A 24,755-nucleotide genomic window follows, 5' to 3' on the forward strand; every position below is an offset into this window, starting at 1 on the left:
TATGCGGGCGGAGAGGATGGGCGAAGCGGGCGGGGACTGTCCACGTGAGTGAGGGAGCAGAGGATGGACAATGAGGATGGGTGGAGCAGCAGGAGAGGATGGGCGGGACGATCGGGACTCCAGGTGAATGACTATCTCCTGGGTGGCGGCGGCGGGCCCCCCCACAGTGGCAGAACTCAGGGGCCCAGTCGCAAATGCGACTGGTGCGACCCTGATAATTCCGCCACTGGATCTACCTCACTACCAATAGACCCCCCTCAGCATGAATTGACCATCCAGAAGCCAGCAACAGTAGACCCTCCTTCCACAGTAGATCCCTCTAAGGAACATAAGGCCTCCAGCAACATAAGACCCTCCCAGCCTCAAAAACGACATTAGATCCTCCAACAGCCAGCAACAAAAGACCCTCCAGCATACCCCAGTACCCCATGCCATTACATGTATTCAGTACTGGAGGTTCCAGAACTGCGTTCCTGTGGAAAATAAGCCCTGCTCACCACAATCCATTTTTAAGGGGAAAAAGGCAAGCACCCTTACTCAGTAAATAATACAAGAAGAAAAGTGATTTTGCCGTAACTGCACTTGGGCGGGTTGGATTCTGGTTTACCAGCTAGGGGTAAATCCCTTTGCACTTAGCATTTTGTTTCTGGTATGAACATACTCTAGTTCCAGTTCGACATACTAGCTCTACATTTAGCCAACAAGACACTTTACATTTTCCAAAGCTATAATTAGAGTATGATGATACGTACATCGATTTGGTTACCGTAGGATGGTAAGTGTGGAGGCTTCCATCATTAGGCATCCAAGAAACATCCATGGTAAGACGTATCGGGAACTGTGTCTTGAAGATGCTCCATTAGATAGATTAGATTCTGCAAGGATAAATATATATAGCTACAGATTCTCAATGTTTAAGTCATGCACATTTTGAATATGATATAATTACATACGAGAGGTCTTCAAATAGTTTCTGCACTTTTATATACATAACTTTGTTAAAAAAAGAGCATGACATTATAGTTCATGTGCGTGTAAATACAGATAATCCAAAAGACCGCGCTAAATTAGATGATTGTACTGATATATATGAGAAACCACTAATAACACATTGAATTATGAATTGTGATAGAAATCAATCTATAAAGTGACCACAAAATATTAATAATGAAATAAAAAATTGTATCAATAATTAAAATATGTGAAAAATAATGAAAAGTCCCAAATGAAATCAAAACACCAAATAACAAAAGTGATTAAAAGATGAATGAGGATGGTCAGAGCAGACAAAGTTCCGTGAGCCACAGGTAAATTTAAATGGTGATCGTAAATGTTCATCAACCGACACCCAGTGAAAAATCCTCCACCTTATTAAATGCACGCTTACCAGAGGTAAGCTATAAATCAGCTTATCTGTGAATATCCACTCAGGGGAAACGACACCTCCAATCTCCTCACAGGGAAGGGGCAGACAGGATCTCTCCGTCCGGTGGACTCAAACGATAAGCAGGGAGGACCCAGAGAAACAAAGAATATTCTCCATAGTGTAAATCAGTCAGAAACCATTTATTAAATCAAGGGATATTGCACTTACATAAAAGCCATGGATAAAAGCAAATAAGGAATAAAACAGCCGGTCGGCCTGCATGCACCCGTTCAGGACGAGATGAGATGAAAACGATGATTTATTTTTAAATGATAACTTAAAACAGATATAGCATTTAAATATTTATATCTGTTTTGACTATATAAAAACAGTCTTTGTTTCACAACGTTCAATGCATGAGAATGGATTCCCAGAGACGGCATAGTGGAAACTGCCTGCCTGTCTTCGGGCTGGCATTCTCTGATTGAAACCTCAAAGAGAATTGTTTAATAAAGAAGTCACTGCTATGACACTTTCATGTGTGTGGGTATACATTTCAGCTTTAAAGGGGTCTAAAGACATTTTTTTTTTGTTTGGGATAGAGTTGTGAAGGGTTAGAATCCCTGTCAGTTTTTCACCGTCTCTCTAATAGGGAGTTCTGTCTGAAAGGGGATTTTCCTTACATTTTACTCTCACTCTTCTGACGGGGAATAGTATAGATCAGCCTTCCTCGGCCTTTTTATCCCAAAGGAACCCTTGCAATAATTTTCAGGTTTTAGGGAACCCCTGCTAAGATTAGCCCACTAATGGTCATTAGGAAAATGCCCCTTACATTGGTGGTTGTCAGAGGGAAGAATGCTTCCATTACAGTGGTGGCCAGAATTCCACTCTTACAGTCACGTCTCTGGCTCTGCCAAGTGGTACTGGACCTGGAACTATACATTCATTTTCAGGACTCAGGGAACCCCTGCAAAGATTAGTCCACTGGTGGTCATTAGGAAAATGCCCCTTACATTGTTGGTTGTCAGAGGGAAAAATGCTCCCCTTGCAGTGATGGCCAGAATTCCACCCTTACAGTCATGCCTCTGGCTCTGTGGTAATGGAACTATGCAGGCACCATCACATGGCAGGTCAGTCAGCCACAGCTGAAGGCGCTCCTGGCCACCTCTGGAGGAACCCTAGGGTTCCACGAAACCCTGGTTGAGAATGGCTCGTATAGAGTGTCACTTGAGTCTGCTGGGGCAGCTGACATCACATCCAAGATGGCTGTGCTCAGCAACAGTCAAATGCCCCGTACACACGATCAGACTTTCCGACAACAAAACCGTGGACTTTTGTTCGAAGGTTGTTGGCTCCAACTTGTCTTGCATATACACACGGTCACACGAATGTTGGGCAACAATTACGAACGTAGTGAGGTACAAGACATACGTGATATCTCCATTACGAACGCTAGTTTTACAAGACCGAGCACTTCCGGCTAGTACTTGATTCCGAGCATGCGTGGACTTTTGTCCTACGGACTTGTGTACACACGATCGGAAAGTCCGACAACAAACATTTGTTGGAGGAAAATTTGTGAACCTGCTAGCCAACATTTGTTGGCGGAAAGTCCAACAACAAATGTTCGATGGAGCATACACACGGTCGGACTTTCCGCCAACAAGCTCACATTCAACATTTGTCGCAAAATCCGATCGTGTGTACGGGGCATTAGAATTGTCTACACAAGGAAAGCTTTCACAGATAAATAACGTGCCTAAGATATGATAAATTCACATATAAACTTCTAGGAATATTTATATTTGAAATGAATGTACTGGAGACAGGGCCACCCCTAGGGTGTTTCATTTTGAATGAGACCCCAATGCACTTGTGTTGCACCGCACCATGGGATGTGCTGCTAAAAAAGGGTCAGGAGCGTTTTCTAGTGTGCTAGGGCGCATGGGCAGCCCATTCGAAATTAATGGGCTGTTTCGTAACACACCACAAAGGTGTAAACCTGGACCAAATGTGGAACCCAACTTTTTTTTTGAACAGAGTGAGGAAAGGAGGGAACCTCTGCTGTCTGGGTCCTCATTGGGGAGATTTGCTTTTGCTTCACTTCTTACCAGGACAAATAAAGGAAGTCCCAAAAGTTGACAGTGGTCACCGGAGCACAAGGCAAGGGCCTCCTAGTGGGGACAAGTGTTGTGTCTCTAGCAAAGAAAGTGTGGGATAATTCCAGCTTGCACTACAACAGTGAATAATAACCAATTGAGGTTCTAACCCTCCCCTGTTCGAAAAACAGAATGGGTGATTTACTAAAACTGCAGCACTCGGAATCTGGTTCAGCTGTGCATGGTAGCCAATCAGCTTCTAACTTCAGCTTGTTCAGTTAAGCTTTGGCAATAAAACCTGGAAGTTGATCGGTTTCTATGCAGAGCTGAACCAGATTTTGCACTCTCCGGTTTTGGTAAATAATCCCCAATATGTACATATTGTAGCTGTTATGAAGATGTGATACTTGTACCCTGCTAAGGCTTTGCCCTGTAATAACTCACCAGTAACAGAGAGATTAAAATTCTGACCACCGGTGCTTCCATCCACTAGGCGTATGTTTGCTCGATACATGCCTTGGTCTTCCATCGTTAGTTTAATCATGAGCAAGGAGCCATCCTTTAATGCATGAAGTCTTCCTGTATATCGTGTATCTCGTATTAGGATCGTTTCATCTGGTTTAGTTGTAGCAAAATGATTTCCACCAGCTGTGACCCATGTTATGTCCCGTTTCTGCCCCTTTTCATCCAATTGTAGAGTCACATTACTTCCTTCTGTAGCAGTGACATTAGTGATTCCAGCATAGGATAGATTAAAGAGTATACCTAACAAACAGTTCAGAAAGTACAGTTCAAAGTTCAAAAAATACAAGACCTATTTACTGTATCTACAGCTGTTTATTGCACATTTAGACAAGACATATAGGGGTAGATTTACTAAAACTGGAGCACTCAGAATCTGGTGCAGCTGTGCATGGTAGCCAATCATCTTCCAACCTCAGCTTGTTCAATTAATCTTTGGCAATAAAACCTGGAAGCTAATTGGTTTCTATGCAGAAGTGAGCCTAAATTTGCACTCTTCAGCTTTAGCAAATAAACCCAACAGTGTAGTCTTTTTTTCATGCAGAGATTATGATATATGGCCTAAAGTTAGTTGACACCTGACCAGCACACCTAGATAAGCTTGTTGGACATCCCATTCCAGAACCATGGCCATTAATATGGAGTTGCCCCCTTTGTGGTTATAACATCCTTCACTCTTCTCAGGAAGGATTTCCACAAAATGTTAGTGGGTGTCTGTGGGCATTTTTGTCCATTCGCCAAAAGAATATTTGTGAGGTCAGATGCAGATGTTGAACGAGAAGACCTGGTTCGCAATCAATGTTCCAATTCATCCAAAAGTGAGGTTGAGGTCAAGGCTCTGTGCAGACCACTCGAGTTCCTCTACACCAAACTGGTCAACCCATGTCTTTATGGAGCTGGCTGTCTTTTTTAAGGTCAGGTACAAAAGTTGGAAGACCTGGATCTGAGTCATGCTAAAGTTGTTGAGTAGGGTTGAGTTTCTAGCTCATAGGTGTGCGCAGCCTATTGCATTAGGGTGTGCACACTTAAGTTCAAACACACATGCGTGTGCGTGTGTCTATATATATATATGACCCTGGCACATTGATCTCCCTGCCGGCACAGTGAAAGAGAAGAGCATAACACTTCTCTTATGGCAGAGCTGGTAAGAGGGAGATCTTTCCCCTGTTTCTGCTGCTACACAGAGCGATAACACTAATGTGCATGGGGTGATTAGGGTGTGCCTGGGCACACCCGGCACACTCTGTGCGCACACCTATGTCCCCCCATATATACAGTCCCCCCCCATACACTCTCCATATATACAGTTCTCCACCCCCCCCCCCATATGTCATCCATATATACTGTTCTCCACCCCCCCATACACCATCCATATATACAGTTCTCACCCCCCCATACACCATCCATATATACAGTTCTCACCGGCTGACACCGTCCTCTGCCCTACTGACACCGTCCTCTGCCCTACTGACACCGTCCTCTGCCCTACTGACACCGTCCTCTGCTCTACTGACACCGTCCACTGCTCTACTGACACCGTCCTCTGCTCTACTGACGCCGTCCTCTGCTCTACTGACGCCGTCCTCTGCTCTACTGACACCGTCCTCTGATCTACTGACACCGTCCTCTGATCTACTGACACCGTCCACTGCCCTACTGACACCGTCCACTGCCCTACTGACACTGTCCTCTGCTCTACTGACACCGCCCACTGCCCTACTGACACCGTCCTCTGCCCTACTGACACCGTCCTCTGCCCTACTGACACCGTCCACTGCCCTACTGACACCGTCCACTGCTCTACTGACACTGTCCACTGCTCTACTGACACCGTCCACTGCTCTACTGACACCTTCCACTGCTCTACTGACACCTTCCACTGCTCTACTGACACCATCCTCTGCTCTACTGACACCATCCTCTGCTCTACTGACAATGTCCTCTGCTCTACTGACACCATCCACTGCTCTGCTGACACCATCCACTATTCTTCTGACACCGTCCACTGCTCTACTGACACCGTCCTCTGCTCTACTGACTCCATCCACTGCTCTACTGACACCATCCACTGCTCTACTGACACCATCCACTGCTCTGCTGACGCCATTCACTGATCTTCTGACACCGTCCACTGCTCTACTGGCTGACAGTGTCCACTTTTAAGGTAGGCTAGTTTCATATTTTAACTGACATTTCTTTTATTAATCGAAACATATTTTATGGGTACACTAATGCTTTTGTTTTATTTAACCATGCCCCTTTAGGCTCCCCCCACTGTTAATGCAATTTGGCCACAGTCACTGTTCATCGTAGGACACCTCATTAATACTCTCTTTGGGTAACCCAAGTTATTTTACAATCCTATAGCATGTACTACAAAAAAATTGCCGTGCGCCACGAAAGTGTTCAGGTTTGGCTTAAAGAAAAGGTGGCAACCCTACCGGGGCATCACAACACACGTCCACCCAGACAGCCATCCAGGTGCCACAGAACAACGATCACTTGACCTCACCCAAATAAATAGGCTTTCCCAGCAGGCCAAGGGACCCAAGAAAATCCCTGCCCATTGGCTGAGACACCCCATCTTTTCCTAATCTGTCCTTGCAATGCCCTTGTCTTATCTAATGCCACCAGATACCCAGCATTATACTCTTGTAGTGAGAGAAGTGCAGCAATTCCAGAATTAGGGTGGAATTAACTGACCTCCTATCAATTGTCCAAGGCAGCTATCACTTGGCAGGTAAATTTACTAGCAGCCCTGCCTAAACATCAGGGTGCTACATCAAATTTACCAAAACTATGTGATATAAAGACAAACTTCAATAATCTATTCAGTTTATTTCTAATCAGGCAGACCCTTGCACTACATCAGGGATCGTCAAACTTTCTGAAGAAAGGGAGAGTTTACTGTCCTTTCTTTAGGGGAGGGGGGGCTTTAGAGGGGCCGGACTGTGACCAGTGGCAGTAAACAAGGCCTGATCTTTGGTATAAGGGGAGATATAGTTAGTATCAGTAGGAGGAATAGTGCCCCATCATTGGTGTCACTGGAAATAATAGTGCCCCATTGTTGGCATCACTGGAAGGAATAGTGCCCTATTGTTGGTGTCACTGGAAGGAAAAGTGCCCCATTGTTGGTGTCAGTGGCAGGAATTACACAAAATTGTTGGCATCAGTGGCAGGAATTATGCCTCAAGGGCCGGATAAAGGCAATAAAAGGATCCGGGCCCAGGGCTGCAGTTTAGAGACTATTACACTACATAATAAAGGAGATTCTACAATCAGATTGTATAGTGCAGCCTTTCTCGACTTTTATACCCCAGGGGAACCCTTGGAAGGTCTCAGGGAGCCCTTGCTAAAATGAATTCATCAGGGGGTCCGTGGGAAGAATGCCTTTTACATTGGTGGTCAGGAAAAAGAATTGGTGGTCATGGAACACGAAATGTAGATAGGAGGTCAATCAGGCAGAACTCAAGGCAACCTTTGAAGGAACATATAGAAACCAAAAAAAAATGGCATACCGTCAGCTCATCTTGTGAAGAGACATGTGAAAGGCCTCAGCCTGTAACTCCTCCTAAGCCATGCTCCAATGAGTTTTACCCCACCCAAATTGCAGAGGTGTGGAGGAACTCGAGTTCCATGGAACCCAGGTTGAGAATTTCTGGTATGGCCAGCTTAACATGGTTGTGACACAACCAATAACACAAAGACGAAAAAGCAAACTCATGCAACACATGACCAAAGATATTATAGTGATGAAAATACTTACTGAGGTGAAGAAGGACCATCATGCTGCAGCAAAAGTCGTTCATGTTTTTCTAAAAATATGTTCCACTTCCATGGAAGAAAAAAGAAGAAAAACAAAACATATGTAAGATGAGTCAGAAGACTCTGATACAGGCCAAACAGGATATGTGATTACTATATCAAGACTAGGGATGAGCCGAACACCCCCCGGTTCGGTTCACACCAGAACTTGCGAACGGACCGAAACTTTGCGCGAACGTTAGAACCCCATTGACGTCTATGGGACTCGAACGCTCGAAATCAAAAGTGCTAATTTTAAAGGCTAATTTGCATGGTATTGTCCTAAAAAGGGTTTGGGGACCCGGGTTCTGCCCCAGGGGACATGTATCAATGCAAAGAAAAGTTTTAAAAACAGGAATTTTTTCGGGAGCAGTGATTTTAATGATGCTTAAAGTGAAAAAAAAGTGAAATATTCCTTCAAATGTCGTACCTGGGGTGTGTCTATAGTATGCCTGTAAAGTGGCGCATGTTTCCCGTGCTTAGAACAGTCCCTGCACAAAATGACATTTTTAAAGGAATAAAAGTCATTTAAAACTGCTTACGGCTTTAATGTAATGTCGGGTCCCGGTAATATGGATAAAAATCAGTGAGACAAATGGCATGGGTACCCCCCCCCCAGTCCATTACCAGGCCCTTTGGGTCTTGTATGGATATTAAGGGGAACCCCGCACCCAAATTAAAAAAAGTAAAGGTGTGGGGCCCCCCAGGCCCTATATACTCTGAACAGCAGTATACAGGCGGTGCAAACAAGACAGGGACTGTAGGTTTGTTGTTAAGTAGAATCTGTTTGTAATTTTGAACTGGTACATTTTTAAAGTGTTTAGCTCCAGACAAAAAAATCTATTTTAAGCTTTTTGGAAAACATAGGGAAGGGTTATCACCCCTGTAACATTTGTTTTGCTGTCTGTGCTCCTCTTCAGAAGATTTCACCTCACTTTCTGTCCCAATGACAAATGTTTTTTTAGTGAAACAAGGATTGGTGATAAAGCATCAGTGGAAAGGAGACACGTTTTTCCCATATTAACTCTTACAGGAGAGAATTTCCCTTCCTAGGGGTAGATTTCATCTCACTTCCTGTTGTCTCCTTTCGTTTGCAAGTAGGAGTCGTTGGATGTTTGAAAGTAGGGGCCTGCCCTATATACTCTGCAGAAATTGGGGCCTTAGTTGTTGGTGTTGCCACGACACTGTAAGCCCTCACAGGGCCCTGCTGTGAAATATTAGATCAAGAATTGTAATTACATGCCCCTGTTGAACAGGGTCAGAAAAATTGGGCCTTAGGCACTGGTGCCACAACACTGCAACCCCTCACAAATACTCTAGTTGGAGCGCAGGAATGAGCCCTCCTGTAAAATATTGCATCAAAAATTGTAATTACACGCTCCTGTTAAACAGGGGCTGAAAAATTGGGCCTTAGGCACTGGTGCTGGTGCCACAACACTGCAACCCCTCACAGATACTCTAGTTGAGTGCAGGAATGAGCCCTGCTGCAAAGTATTGCATCAAAAATTGTATTACACGCCCCTGTTAAACAGGGGCAGAAAAATTGGGCCTTAGCCACTGGTGGCAGCGCCCAGAACCAAAAATATTCTTACAAGCTATCAGCATGATCATTGAGGAGGAAGAGGATAGTCACTCAGCATAACAGGATAGTCACTCAGCATCAGCATAGGGAGTCTTGAAGGAATCTGACATTTCAAAAAAAACTATTCGGTTACATCAGCATCAGGTGCTTGGTATCTGGTGGTGATCCGAAACTGATTAATTTTTATGAAGGTCAGTCAATCAACCGAGTCGGTGGACAGGCGCACCCTGTGATCGGTTAGAAAGCCTCCAGCAGCACTGAATGTGCATTCCGAAAGAACGATGGATGCAGGACAGGCCAGTAGCTCAATTGCATATTGTGCAAGCTCTGGCCAGTGATCCATCCTCAAGACCCAGTAACCCAGAGGATTTTCGGTGGGAAAGGTGTCCTAGTCAGATCTTACCCCTAGGTATTCCTGCACCATGTAAAACAGATGCTGGCGATGGTTGCTGGAACCGATCATACCTTGGGGCTGCGGACTAAAAAATTGTCTGAACGCATCGGTCAGACGCCCACCTTCTCCACTGCTCCTTCTTTGACTGACCGAAGTCTCAGCAACACGTTGTTCAGGAATAGGAGTTTGTAACCTCCCAGTCTCTGGGAACTCATTGCACAGACCTTTCTGCAAGGCCTCCCGAAGATGTTTCATCCTCTGCTCCCTCTGCGGCTGCAAGATAAGGTCCGCAACCTTACCCTTGTAACGTTGATCAAGGAGGGTTGCCAGCCAGTAACGATCCCTCTCCTTGATACCACGAATACGAGGATCCTTCCGCAGGCTTTGTAGGATCAGGGAGGCCATGCAGCGTAGGTTTGCTGAGGCATTCGGTCCAGAGTCCTCTGGGTCACTAAGGACTACATGATCCACAGCCACCTCCTCCCAGCCACGTACAAGTCCATGGGTTTCTTGGGACTGTAAATGATCCCTTAAAGACTGCTGCTGATGCTGAGTGCCAGGCTCCACCTCCATGCTGACACAATCCTCCTCCTCCTTGTCCTCTTCCTGTGTGATCGGCGGGCACGCAGGAACACTGTCTGGATAAAGGGGGCCTTGAGAGCTAAGAAAGTCCTCCTCTTCCTGCCTCTGTTCTGCCTCAAGTGCCCTGTCCATTTTTCCATGCAGCGTGTGCTTCAACAGGTGGACTAGGGGGACAGTGTCACTGATTCATGCACTGTCACTGCTCACCATCCTCGTGGCCTCCTCAAATGGTGACAGGACAGTGCATGCATCCCTGATCATGGCCCACTGGCGTGGGGAAAAAAAACAAGCTCTCCTGACCCTGTCCCATAGTCGCACAGGTGCTCATTGATGGCCCTCTGCTGCATGTGAGCATGTCACAGATTAGGCAGTTCTTGGGCAGGTTAAATTCCTTTTGGAGGTCAGCCAGCCGAGCACTGGCATTATATGACCAGTAGAAATGCACACAGACTTTCCTGGCCTGCCTCAAGACATCCTGTAAGCCCGGGTACCTGCCCAAGAACCACTGCATCACTAAGTTAAGGACGTGAGCCAAACAGGGCACATGGGTCAGTTGTCCCTGTCGGAGGGCGGAGAGGAGGTTAGTGCCATTGTCGCAAACCACAATTCCTGGTTTAAGCTGGCGTGGCGTCAACCACCTCTGAACCTGCCCCTGCAGAGCTGACAGAATCTCTGACCCAGTGTGGCTCCTGTCCCCCAAGCACACCAGCTCAAGCACCACATGGCATCTTTTGGCCTGCGTACTTGCGTAGCCCCTTGAACGCCTACGAAGCACTGCTGGTTCCAAGGACAAAGCACAAGAAGAGGCCATGGAGGAAGAAGAAGAGGAGGGGGTGGAGGAGAGAGGTGTGTCAGAATCACCAGTAGTAGCATTTTGGAGGCGTGGTGGCAGAACAACCTCCAACACTACTGCACCTTGTCCTGCATCCTTCCCAGCTGCCAGCAGAGTCACCCAATGCGCCGTGAAACTTAGGTAATGTCCCTGTCCATGCCTGCTGGACCATGAGTCAGCGGTAATATGCACCTTACTGCTGACCGCCCTGTTCGGCGAGGCCAAAACATTGCCTTCCACATGCCGGTACAGAGCCGGAATCGCCTTCCGTGAGAAAAAGTGGCATTTGGGAACCTGCCACTGAGGAACCGCACATTCCACAAACTCATGGAAGGGGGCAAGGAAGGAGTCTACCAACTGAAAGGGTAGCAGTTGAAGTGCTAGCAATTTTGCCAAACTAGCATTCAACCGCTGGGCATGTGGATGGCTGGGAGCGAACTTCTTTCTGCGGTGCAGCAGCTGGGGCAGGGAAATTTGCCTGGTACAATCTGACGTCGGTGTACCGATAGCAGATTGCCCGCAAGTACTTGGCTGTGACACACATAATTCTACACCTTCATTCCTCTCAGTGCAGGTCTCAGAGAGGACTGAAGGTATAGTGGGGTTGGAGATCCCAGCTGATGGTGAGCAAGGAGAGGTCCTCTTTGTTCTTTGGTGAGGGTCTTTTAGGTACGCCTGCCAATGAACTGCATGGCAGGTCAACATATCTCTGGTCAAGCATGTGGTGCCCAAGCGGGAGATGTTTTGGCCACGCGAGATACCCTTGAGACATATGTTGCAAATAGCAGCAGTGCGATCTGATGCACTCGTCTCAAAAAAGGCCCACACCAAAGAACTTTTGGAATAACGCCCAGAGACAGCAGCGCCCTGCACATGCGGAGCTCTGCGGTGTGATGCAGTCAGTGTGCTGCCCTTAAGCTGGCCCCTGGAGGGCATCCTGCCTCATTGGTGATATGCCTCCTCCTCCTCTCTCCTATCAGGTACCCACATGGAGTTAATGACCTCATCATCCCCTCCCTCCTCATCACTGGAGCAAACCTGGCAGTATGCTGCAGCAGGGGGAACATGACTGCCAGATTGCTGTCCTTCTTGGGCACCCCCTCTGTCTGGGCTCACGTTACTGCCTTCCTCTAGCTGAGTACCATCATCTGAGCCTTCAAAACGCTGGGCATCCTTCTGGAGCATGTACCCAACACTGTGGTCAAACAGTTCTGGGGACTCCTCAGGTGGACATGGTGGGGCTAGGGAAGGAGTGACTGATGCCATTGAGCCGAGGGAAGAGGCCACGTTGGCAGCTGCTTTGCCAGACAAAGTACCCTGAGCATGGGTGAGAGAGGATGAGGAGGATGAGGAGGATGAAGACGGCTTGGTCATTCTCTCGACCAAGTCTTCCGCATGTTGCGGCTCAACATGGCCAGCTGCTGAAAAAAGGCCAAGCGTGTCCCACGGTCACGTGCTGATGAGGATGCACCGTGTCCACGAGCAGCAATGTTGCCTCTAGACACAGAGCCTTCTTGCCCTCTTTTATTGGCTTGTGACTGCCTGCCTCTCCTTGTTGGCCTTCCAGACATACTAATGGCCTGCAGTGAGATGTAGCTGCACAAAACTGGGATGTATATATACTGATTATACTGTAGATGCAACTGTGCAGGGTTACACAGTACACTAACTGTAAATACTTCAAGAGCCTGCCTGTGCTATTAATAGGATCAGAAGAAGCACACAAACACTTGGCTTCGGGTTTCTATACTGTAGGTGCAACTGTGCAGGGTTACACTGTACACTAACTGTAAATACTTCAAGAGTCTGACTGTGCTATTAATAGGATCAGAAGAAGCACACAAGCCCCTGGCTTCAGGTAGCTATACTGTAGGTGCAACTGTGCAGGGTTACACAGTACACTAACTGTAAATACTTCAAGAGCCTGTCTGTGCTATTAATAGGATCAGAAGAAGCACAAAAGCACCTGGCTTCAGGTAGCTATACTGTAGGTGCAACTATGCAGGGTACACAGTACACTAACTGGAAATACTGTAGAAACACCTGCCTGCCTGTCAGTATATTAGGAAGAGAATAACAGGAACGGATCTAGCTAAACTGAATACAGTGTATATATATATATATATATATATATATATATATATATATATATATATATATACACACACACACAACACCTGGGATGCATATATATATATATATATATATATATATATATATACGCAATATACTGTAAGTGCAGCTAACTGACTCGACCTGACTACTCTATCTAACTTAAATCAAATGACACTGTCTCTCTATCTCTCTCTCTCTCAACCGCAACACACGCCACAAGTCAAGGAGGCTGTCTAGATCCTCTAGACTCAGTGTAGAAGCTGCCTGGCCAGGACGCAGATCATTTACAACATGGGTGCTCAACCTGTGACCCATCAGGCATTGCAAGGCTGACAGTTACAAGCATGATACAACAAATAAAGTGCAACATGCAAAAAATATATTGAAAATGCAGGTGTAAACTCTGGCTAGAGAGTATCCACTCCTTCACCAAATGGATCTATAAAACCATAAACGTTCATCAAAATGATATCAGAAGTGCACAGATTCAGTGTTCATCAAGAAGTGCTTATCATCATGCTCATCCAAAACCCGTGCAGAACTTATATCATGCTTCAGTGCTTTTCCAGTGTTCCCCAAAAGCCTATGCGCTCACCTCAGAGCGTGTGACACAGTAATTAGACTATGCCAAAACACGCTTGGGAGCCACTCCTGGGCTCTAACGATATGCAGGTGATGAAATCCAACTCGCTCAATCAATAGCATCCCAGATCATGGATAAAAGAGAAAAGCTCCATAGTGTGATATTGTAAAGACTTTTATTAAAAGTAAATATTCCCTTCATAGGGGTACTCACATAATATAGTTGCCATCCTAATCAGGGCTCTGTATGCGAGAACCAGATCGTTGGTACGGCGTGCGGTGTGGTGTGTCTGCCTCGCCTCACTATCCTTGCTGACAGCTCCGTCCTGGTCCCTCCCCTACGCGTCTTCGGCACAGGGATCACGTGCCTTCTTCAGGGGGATCTCCCTGAAGAAGGCAGACACACCACACCGCACGCCGTACCAACGATCTGGTTTTCGCATACAGAGCCCTGATTAGGATGGTGCACTCACGCACCTAGATTATGTGAGTACCCCTATGAAGGGAATATTTACTTTTAATAAAAGTCTTTACAATATCACACTATGGAGCTTTTCTCTTTTATCCATGATCTGGGATGCTACTGATCGAGCGAGTTGGATTTCATCACCTGCATATCGTTAGAGCCCAGGAGTGGCTCCCAAGCGTGTTTTGGCATAGTTTAATTACTGTGTCACACGCTCTGAAGTGAGCGCATAGGCTTTTGAGGAACACTGGAAAAGTACTGAAGCATGATATAAGTTCTGCACGGGTTTTGGATGAGCATGATGATAAGCACTTCTTGATGAACACTGAATCTGTGCACTTCTGATATCATTTTGATGAACGTTTATGGTTTTATAGATCCATTTGGTGAAGGAGTGGATACTCTCTAGCCAGAGTTTACACCTGCATTTTCAATATATTTTTTGCATGTTGCACTTTATTTGTTGTATCACAAAATTAATACTGCACGGATTATAATAGATTTCTGAAAAAAATTTTTCTTGATAGCTATGCACTTTATATAAATGTACATTTTTTATACTGTTTATGTTCCTAGCGCAAATGCAATTTTATTTTAATTTTTGAGCGTTATCTGCACGAGTATGAAACGTGTTTAGCGTTTGCAGCTTGGTTACGCTACTTGCTCACTTTATTATTACCATTGTTGGCTCGCAAGATCTATTTTAATAGTTACAAGCATGGCTCCCAAAGGCAGAGGCATGATGAAACTTGTAGTTCCTTGTAGCTGGAGGACCGCAGGTTGAGCACCCATGATTCTCATTGATTTTATAAAGAAAAAGTTCATCTTTACCCCTGAAGAAGAGAAACTTGAAACTAGTCGACCAAACTACTACATCAGAACAAGTTGCATCTGTGTTCATTTCCACCACTTAGAAGTATATGCAATTAACTGTATTCTGTTTCCATGAGGGTACACCTGTATTATTACCAAATCAGCCGATGCTTTTATTTGTTTGAATTTTGCCATAATAAAAGTGTGATATTTTTTGTAAAGAAAAATTCTGTATGTGGGTGGTGGTGGCTTCAAAGTCTCGCACACCCAATATGTTTGCTCTTCTTGTATAGATTTAATTTGGGACGTTGGAACCTTGTTGAGGCACAAGTGTTCAAGTCATCACTTTTTACATAGGGAGGGGGGCAATGTATAAGGGGGGGGCAGTCTGTACAGGGAGGGGGGCAGTCTGTACAGGGAGGGGGCAGTCTGTGCAGGGAGGTGGGTAGTTTTTACAGGGAGGGGGCAGTCTGTACAGGGAGGGGGTTAGTCTGTACAGGGAGGGGGGCAGTTTGTACAGGGAGGGGGGCAGTCTGTACAGGGAGGTGGGCAGTTTGTACAGGGAGGGGGGCAGTCTGTACAGGGAGGGGGCAGTCTGTACAGGGAGGGGGCAGTTTGTACAGGGAGGGGGGCAGTTTGTACAGGGAGGGGGCAGTCTGTACAGGGAGGGGGGCAGTCTGTACAGGGAGGTGGGCAGTCTGTACAGGGAGGGGGGCAGTCTGTACAGGGAGGTGGGCAGTCTGTACAGGGAGGGGGGCAGTCTGTACAGGGAGGGGGGCAGTCTGTACAGGGAGGGGGGCAGTCTGTACAGGGAGGGGGGCAGTCTGTACAGGGAGGGGGGCAGTCTGTACAGGGAGGGGGCAGTCTGTACAGGGAGGGGGCAGTTTGTACAGGGAGGGGGGCAGTCTGTACAGGGAGGGGGTCAGTCTGTACAGGGAGGGGGGCAGTTTGTACAGGGAGGGGGTCAGTCTGTACAGGGAGGGGGTCAGTCTGTACAGGGAGGTGGGCAGTTTGTACAGGGAGGGGGCAGTCTGTACAGGGAGGGGGTCAGTCTGTACAGGGAGGGGGGCAGTCTGTACAGGGAGGGGGTCAGTCTGTACAGGGAGGGGGGCAGTCTGTACAGGGAGGGGGTCAGTCTGTACAGGGAGGTGGGCAGTTTGTACAGGGAGGGGGTAGTCTGTACAGGGAGGGGGTCAGTCTGTACAGGGAGGGGGGCAGTCTGTGCAGATAATGTGATGCTATATAGACTCTCTTTACAAACACAGGCATACATGATCCTTTTTTAGTATAAGGAATGTGGGGGATCACACACCCTCCATGGATCTGGTTGCAATGTATATAATAGGAAGGCCTCATGCTGTGCCCTCCCTCCCCTCCCCCCCTCCCCCCTCCATCCCTCCTTTGTCTCCTCCATCCCTCCTCTATAATATAGATTTGGGCTCATAGATCTCTATATAAGAAGGATCTGGCCTTCCCTTGTCTCTTGGTTGACTTACATTTTTTGCGGTGGCGGGGTCTTCTCTTAAAGCACTATTTTGGAGGGCTGAGCAGAACTCCCTCCCCCGGAAAGGACGTAACACAGGGTGGGGTGGGGGCTTGTTAACCCTTTCAGTCCCCTTTTCCTCTCATTCATGGTTTAAAAATCTTTATGTGATTGAACATGGACTTTAGTTAGAATTCACGATTGCGCTGCAAATTTTTTTCCCACAAATCCCCCCCACCACCTGAGATTGTAAATAAAAAGGGTGGCCGAATCATTGCCTGAACATCTGCCGACTGCTGCTATACCGTCCTCTGCAAAGTAATCCTCTGCGAATCGCTTTTCAGAGGGCGGTCAGAACTGCCAGCAGTGTAAAGGAAGCCTTAGAAATTCTTTCATTTGAGAAACAAGTCATCCCATTCCTTTGAATTTTCTTGTCAGTGCGAACAAATTCCAGTTTGCTCCCACTAACGATTAAAAAAAAAAATATCAAAATGAGCATTCCTAAAATGAAAAAGATTTGGATCAAATTCTACTCATATATGGCCAGATTAATCAGATGACGGTTACAGCAAGGCCGTCTAGTTCTGGGATGCCGTCATATAACGGCATCCCGTGATCGCGCCCGCTGCATGCCCGCTGCTGGGTGCGGGTGGCATGCTCCGTGATCGTAGTGTCCTCCGGACACTGCTGATCATAGATTGAGGTAAAGAGCCAATCAGCAGCTCTTTACCACATGATCAGCTGTGCCCAATCACAGCTGAGCACAGAGGTAAACACAAGCCTGTTATCGGCACTCCTTTCCTCATACTGACAGCGTGAGGAGAGGAGAGCCGATAACCGGCTTCTTTAAAGGAGGCATCAGTGTCCTGATTATCATATTTCCCTGCACAGAGAGAGAGACCGCTCCACATTTCAAAATTTGATGGGCACAGTGAGGCTGCATTTAATGGGCACAGTGAGGCTGCATTTGATGGGCACAGTGAGGCTGCATTTAATGGGCACAGTGAGGCTGCATTTGATGGGCACAGTGAGGCTGCATTTAATGGGCACAGTGAGGCTGCATTTGATGGGCACAGTGTGGCTGCATTTGATGGGCACAGTGAGGCTGCATTTGATGGGCACAGTGAGGCTGCATTTGATGGGCACAGTGAGGCTGCATTTGATGGGCACAGTGTGGCTGCATTTGATGGGCACAGTGTGGCTGCATTTGATGGGCACAGTGTGGCTGCATTTGATGGGCACAGTGTGGCTGCATTTGATGGGCACAGTGAGGCTGCATTTGATGGGCACAGTGTGGCTGCATTTGATGGGCACAGTGTGGCTGCATTTGACTGGGGGGGAACATGCAGGAATACAGTGAGATCACCAACACTGCAGCACACCAGTGTGAGCCCACATCATAGTACATAGGACCGGGTACTACACAGGCTGCTGAAAGAAACCTCTTTATCTGCAGAGAGGGGGGAGAGGCCGGTCACAGCTCACTGACTTGGAAGAAGGACCCAGCACGAGGCTCAGTCATCAGCTTTCAGAGCGTCCCATACAGAACACCGTCTGCTCTCAGTTTAAACGTTCCCGCCCACACGTGCTGTTCACAGACGCAGCACAGGGGCTGCACAGAGTGTGGGAGGGCACAGTGAGAGAGGGGGCTGGAGGAGGCAGAGCGGATCCACCATCTTCCATTCGGCTGTGCTCGGAATGGACACGGACTGTCAGCTCAGAAGTCGGGGACAGAAGTCTGTGACAAGATAGATATCCGCTCACAGCACAAACGTTCCTGCACACTTCTGGGCTGTTATCCAGCCCTGTCAGCCCCCCTCCGGAGTAGGGTTGCCACCTTTTTTTGGAGCCAAACCTGAACACTTCAGTGGGGCTTGGCATTTTTTTTGTAGCATACACTATGAGATTGTAAAATACCCGGGACACCTCTGTGTGCCCTAGGGGAGTAGTAATGCGACATGCGCAGCGATGAACAGTGGGTGTAGCCAATTGCATATAGTGCAGGTGTGTGTGATGTACAATATAGTGTATATAGTGCAGATGTGTGTAATGTACAATATAGTGTATATGTAGTGTGTAATGTTTGGTGGGGAGCCTCCTAGTGTAATTTTGGGGGGTGGGGGGAGGTTTCCTGGTGTAGTATTGAGGGACAGGGGAGAGGGGGGGGCTGACAGAGAAGGGGGATGACAGAAAGGAGGGGGCTGACAGAGAGGAGAGTGGGCTGACAGAGGGAAGGGGGGTGACAGAAAGGAGGGGGGCTGACAGAGGAGGGGGGATGACAGAAAGGAGGGGGGCTGACAAAGGGAAGGGGGGCTGACATAGGGAAGGGGGATGACAGAGAGGAGGGGGGCTGAGAGAGAGGAGGGGGGCTGACAGAGGGAAGGTGATTGACAGAAAGGAGGGGGCTGACAGAGGAGGGGGGATGACAGAAAGGAGGGGGGCTGACAGAGGGAAGGGGGATGACAGAGGGGAGGGGGGCTGACAGAGGGGAGGGGGGCTGACAGAGAGGAGGGTGGGCTGACAGAGGGAAGGGGGATGACAGAGAGGAGGGGGGCTGAGAGAGAGGAGGGGGATGACAGAGGGGAGGGAGGCTGACAGAGGGGAGGGGGATGACAGAGGGGAGGGAGGCTGACAGAGGGGAGGGGGATGACAGAGGGGAGGGGGGCTGACAGAGGGGAGGGGGGCTGACAGAGGGGAGGGGAGCTGACAGAGGGGAGGGGGATGACAGAGGGGAGGGGGGCTGACAGAGGGGAGGGAGGCTGACAGAGGGGAGGGAGGCTGACAGAGGGGAGGGAGGCTGACAGAGGGGAGGGAGGCTGACAGAGGGGAGGGGGATGACAGAGGGGAGGGGGATGACAGAGGGGAGGGGGGCTGACAGAGGGGAGGGGGGCTGACAGAGGGGAGGGGGGCTGACAGAGGGGAGGGGGGCTGACAGAGGGAAGGGGGATGACAGAGGGGAGGGGGGCTGACAGAGGGGAGGGGGATGACAGAGGGGAGGGAGGCTGACAGAGGGGAGGGAGGCTGACAGAGGGGAGGGGGATGACAGAGGGGAGGGGGGCTGACAGAGGGGAGGGGGATGACAGAGGGGAGGGGGATGACAGAGGGGAGGGGGATGACAGAGGGGAGGGGGGCTGACAGAGGGGAGGGGGCTGACAGAGGGGAGGGGGATGACAGAGGGGAGGGGGATGACAGAGGGAAAGGGGATGACAGAGGGGAGGGGGGCTGACAGAGGGGAGGGGGATGACAGAGGGGAGGGAGGCTGACAGAGGGAAGGGGGGTGACAGAGGGGAGGGGTGCTGACAGAGGAGGGGGTCTGACAGAGAGGAGGGGGTCTGACAGAGAGGAGGGGAGCTGACAGAGAGGAAGAGGGCTAACTGAGAGGATGGGGGCTGACAGAGAGGAGGAGTGCTGACAGAGAGGGGGGGGCCTGACAGAGGGAAGGGGGCTGACAGAGAGGAGGGGGGCTGAGAGAGAGGAGGGGGGCTGAGAGAGAGGAGAGGGACTGACAGAGCGGAGGGGGGCTGAGAGAGAGGAGGGGGGCTGACAGAGCGGAGGGGGGCTGAGAGAGAGGAGGGGGGCTGAGAGAGGAGGGGGGGCTGAAAGAGGAGGGGGGCTGAAAGAGGAGGGGGGCTGACAGAGGAGGGGGCTGACAGAGGAGGGCGGTTGCAATCATACCTTTGGGTTCCATTGTGCGGAGGAGGTCTCGGGCTCCCCGGTCACCTCAATATCTTGTCTCCCCAGCTGTGCTGGAGCAGGAAGAGGGCGAAGCTTCATGAGGTGAGGGGGGCAATTGCATCCCTGCCCCCCGGCCCAGCCCGCCAGTGCCCATTAGTTCCACCTATCAGTGCCCATCAGTGCCTACGCATCAGTGTCACCGATTAGTGCCACCTATAAGTGCCAATCAGTGCCTCCTTATCAGTGCCACCTATCAGTGCCCATCAGTGCTGCCTATCAGTTCCGCCTATCTGTGCCCCCAATCAGTGCCCATCAGTGCTGCCTATCAGTGCTCATCAGTTCCACCTATCAATGCCTCCGCATCAGTGTCACCCATCAGTGCCACCTATAAGTGTCCACCAGTGCCTCCTCATCAGTGTCACCCATCAGTGCTGCCTATTAGTGCCCATCAGTGCCAGCTATCAGTGCCTATCAGTGTCTGCTTATCAGTGCACATCAGTGAAGGAGAAAAATTACCTGTTTGCAAAATTTAACAACAAACTATGAAAAAGTATTTGTTTGTTTTTTTCTAAATGTTCTGTCTTTTTTCGTTTATTTAGCAAAAAAAAAAAAAAAAAAAAAAAAACCCAGTGGTGATTAAATACCACCACCAAAAAAAAAAAACTATTTGTGTGAAAAAAATTCTAAAAATGTCATTTGACTGCAGTGTTGCATGACCGAGCAATTGTCATTCAAAGTGCGATTGTGCTGAAAGGTGAAACGTGGCCTGGGCAGGAAGGGGGGTATAAGTGCCCTGTAGGCAAGGGGTTGGGGGAAGGTTATAACCCTAGCCTGGTGTCCCATTGGGGAGATTTCCCTTCACTTCCTGTTTCAAAGCCACATCAGGAAATGAGAGGAAATCCCTACAAAGGGAAGTAATCTGTGGTTCTAGCGTCCCCATTGGAAGATTTCCCCCGCTATTCCTGTTCTGGTGACAACCCAACATTTTTTGGATTTTCTTTCACTCTCAGTGATAATGGTCACCAGGACAAATAGAGAGGGTGGTTCTCCGTAACTGGGGACACAGACAGCAATAAAAACCTCCCAGGGGCTCTAATCCCTCTTCACTCTATCCAAAACGAAAAAAAAAAAAAAAAAGAAATTCCCTTTAGTTCTACTTTAATGCTTGCTGTGGGAGTGCCAGGAAATGCAGTCATGGTAGTTCCTGCTGATGTAAAATAACTCTGAGATGAATGGACGCCAAACCAGAGCGGTTATAAAGCCACACCTAAAAATGGGGGGGGGGGGGTTCAAGGAGAATTGTACTGTAAAAATATGTAGACTGATAGTGCTGAATAATTATACTGTATATCGGAAAAGACAAGATCACCAATCTGCTACAATAAAAATATATTGCTTAATTAAAATAGATAGATAGATAGATAGATAGATAGATAGATAGATAGATAGATAGATAGATAGATAGATAGATAGATAGATATTTTTAATTTAGATTTTTTTTTAAATACATTTGAATTAATTTTTTTTAAAAACAATTTTCTTAAATAAATTAAAATTTTAACCACTTTAGCCCCCCCGGAAGGATTTACCCCCTAATGACCAGGCCATTTTTTGCGATACTGCACTGCGTTGCTTTAACTGGCAATTGCGCGGTCATGTGACGCTGTACCCAAATAAAATTGTTCTTTTTTTCCCCCACAAATAGAGCTTTCTTTTGGTGGTATTTGATCACCTCTGCGTTTTTTTTATTTTTATTTTTTTTTGCGCTATAAACAAAAAAAGGCCAACAATTTTGAAAAAAAAAAAAAAATATTTTTAACTTTTTGATATAATAAACATCCAAAAAAAAGAAGAAGGTAAAAAAAGAAATTTCTTCATCAGTTTAGGCTGATATGTATTCTTCTACATATTTTTGGTAAAAAAAAAATAAATCGCAAAAAGCGTATATTGATTGGTTTGCGCAAAAGTTATCGCGTCTACAAAATAGGGGATAGATTTACAGCATTTTTATTATTATTTGTTTCTGGCATTTTTATTATTATTATTTTTTTTTTTACTAGTAATTGCGGTGATCTGCTATTTTTTTTGCGGGACTGCGGCACTGTGGCGGACAGATCGTTTTTTTTTTTTTTTTTTTGCGCTATAAACAAAAAAAGACCAAAAATTTGGAAAACAAAAAAAACAATATTTTTAACTTTTTGCTATAAAAAAACATAAAAAAAAAGTAAAAAAACAAATTTCCTCATCAGTTTAGGCCAATATGTATTCTTCTACATATTTTTGGTAAAAAATAAAAAAATCGCACTAAGCATATATCGATTGGTTTGCGCAAAAGTTATCACGTCTACAAAATAGGAGATAGATTTATGGCATTTTTGTTATTTTTTTTTTTTTACTAGTAATGGCGGTGATCTGCGATTTTTAGCAGGACTGCGACATTGCGGTGGACAGATCGGACACTTTTGACACTTTTTTGGGACCAATGACATTTATACAGTGATCGGAGCTAAAAATAGCCACTGATTACTGTATAAATTTCACTGGCAGGGAAGGGGTTAATACTAGGGGGCGATCAAGGGGTTAAGTGTTCCCTAGGGAGGTGTTTCTAACTGTGGGGAAAGGGGACTGATTGGGAGTACAGAAAGATCTCTGTTCCTGATCACTAGGTACAGACAATCACACTCTAATACCCTGACAGAACTGGGATCTGCGTTGTTTACACAGGCAGATCCCCGTTCTGCCTCTCTGTGGAGCGACAGTGGGTGGCCGGCGGACATCACAACCGGCGGCGACGCTCATTGGCTCCGACAGCAATTTTTTTTTTTGAAAGAGTGACACGCTTGGTGTGCAGTGTGAAATAGTGCCCCATCATTGGTGTCAGTGGAGGGAATAGTGCCCCATCATTGGTATCAGTGGAGGGAATAGTGCCCCATCATTGGTATCAGTGGAGGGAATAGTGCCCCATCATTGGTATGAGGGGGAGGAATAGTGCCCCATTATTGGTGTCAGTGGGAGGAATAGTGCCCCATCATTGGTATCAGTGGAAGGAATAGTGCCCCATTATTGGTATGAGTTGGAGGAATAGTACCCCATCATTGGTGTCAGCGGGAGGAATAGTGCCCCATCATTGGTGTCAGTGGGAGTAATAGAGCCCATCAATGGTATCAGTGGAAGGAATAGTGCCCCATTATTGGTATGAGTTGGAGGAATAGTGCCCCATCATTGGTGTCAGTGGGAGGAATAGTGCCCCATCATTGGTATGAATGGGAGGAATAGTGCCCCATCATTGGTTTCAGTGGGAGGAATAGTGCCCCATCATTGGTGTCAAGGAGAGGAATAGTGCCCCATCATTGGTATCAGTGGAAGGAATAGTGCCCCATTATTGGTATGAGTTGGAGGAATAGTACCCCATCATTGGTGTCAGTGGGAGGAATAGTGCCCCATCATTGGTTTTAGTCATATTTAGTCGACTAAATCTCCAGTTCATTTTAGTCGACTTTTAGCCGACTAAAACTAATTTTAGTTGTCTATAATCTAAAGGGTGTAGTTAAATTGTAATGCATTATTTAAGGATTTCTCTACAATTTCCAAACTCATTATATACTGCTGCTGGAGTGAAAAATCAAATATGTTGTTTTTAATGGTTAAGGCCGCGTACACACGATCGGAAATTCCGCCAGCAAAAGTCTGATGAGAGCTTTTGGTCGGAAAATGCGACCATGTGTATGCTCCATCTGACTTTTGCTGGCGGAATTCCAGCCAGCAAAAGATTGAGAGCAGGTTCTCTATTTTTTGGTCGGAAAAAGTTCCGATCGGAAATTCCGATCATCTGTACCAATTCCGTCGCGCGAAGTTCCTACGCATGCTCGGAAATAATTTGACGCATGCTCGGAAGCATTGAACTTCATTTTCTCGTCTCATCGTAGTGTTGTACGTCACCCCGTTCTTGACGGTTGAAAGTTCAGAGAACTTTTGTGTGACCGTGTGTATGCAAGCCAAGATTGAGCGGAATTCAACCGGAAAAACCATCCAAGATTTTTCAGACGGAAAATCCGCTCATGTGTATGCGGCATTTGGTTTGATGAACATGCACTACAGACACAGATTTAATCATTATATAACGTCTTTATTTAAGTAAAACCGTTTCGTCAAGAATATTGCTGTTTTCACAAAAGTGTAACGAAAAAATACCAACCCCCCCCCCCAAAAAATAGGAACACTTTGCGTGACTGTCGTGCCAACAGTAAAGCATCCTGAGACCATTCATGTGTGTGGTTGGCTGCTTCTCAGCCAAGGGAGTGGTGGGCCCACTCATAATTTTTGAAGAACAACATGAATAAATGGTACAAAAGCATCCTCAGGCTCCGAGAACTACTTCTCCTAACCTGGTGGTCATGGTCAATCCGACCTCAAGAGGCTGGTGAGGGAGAGGGAACCGAT

At 47.1% G+C, this 24,755-nt stretch overlaps 1 protein-coding gene across 1 annotated transcript in view; it reads right to left on the bottom strand.

Moving 5' to 3' along the window:
* The window catches only part of LOC141116648 (uncharacterized), a 112,584-nt gene extending 95,793 nt beyond the window's left edge, over positions 1–16,791 (bottom strand). The window contains exons 1-4 of the mRNA XM_073609040.1: positions 16,654–16,791; positions 7,754–7,818; positions 3,910–4,230; positions 767–875 (exon numbers count right to left, since the gene is read on the bottom strand). Coding sequence (XP_073465141.1) covers positions 767–875; positions 3,910–4,230; positions 7,754–7,796 — 473 coding nt within the window. The 5' untranslated portion in view covers positions 7,797–7,818; positions 16,654–16,791. The remainder of the gene's footprint in view (positions 1–766; positions 876–3,909; positions 4,231–7,753; positions 7,819–16,653) is intronic.
* Positions 16,792–24,755: the final 7,964 nt, after the last annotated feature.

Source organism: Aquarana catesbeiana, linkage group LG13, assembly GCF_042186555.1.
Source record: "Aquarana catesbeiana isolate 2022-GZ linkage group LG13, ASM4218655v1, whole genome shotgun sequence".
Lineage (NCBI taxonomy): Eukaryota > Metazoa > Chordata > Amphibia > Anura > Ranidae > Aquarana > Aquarana catesbeiana.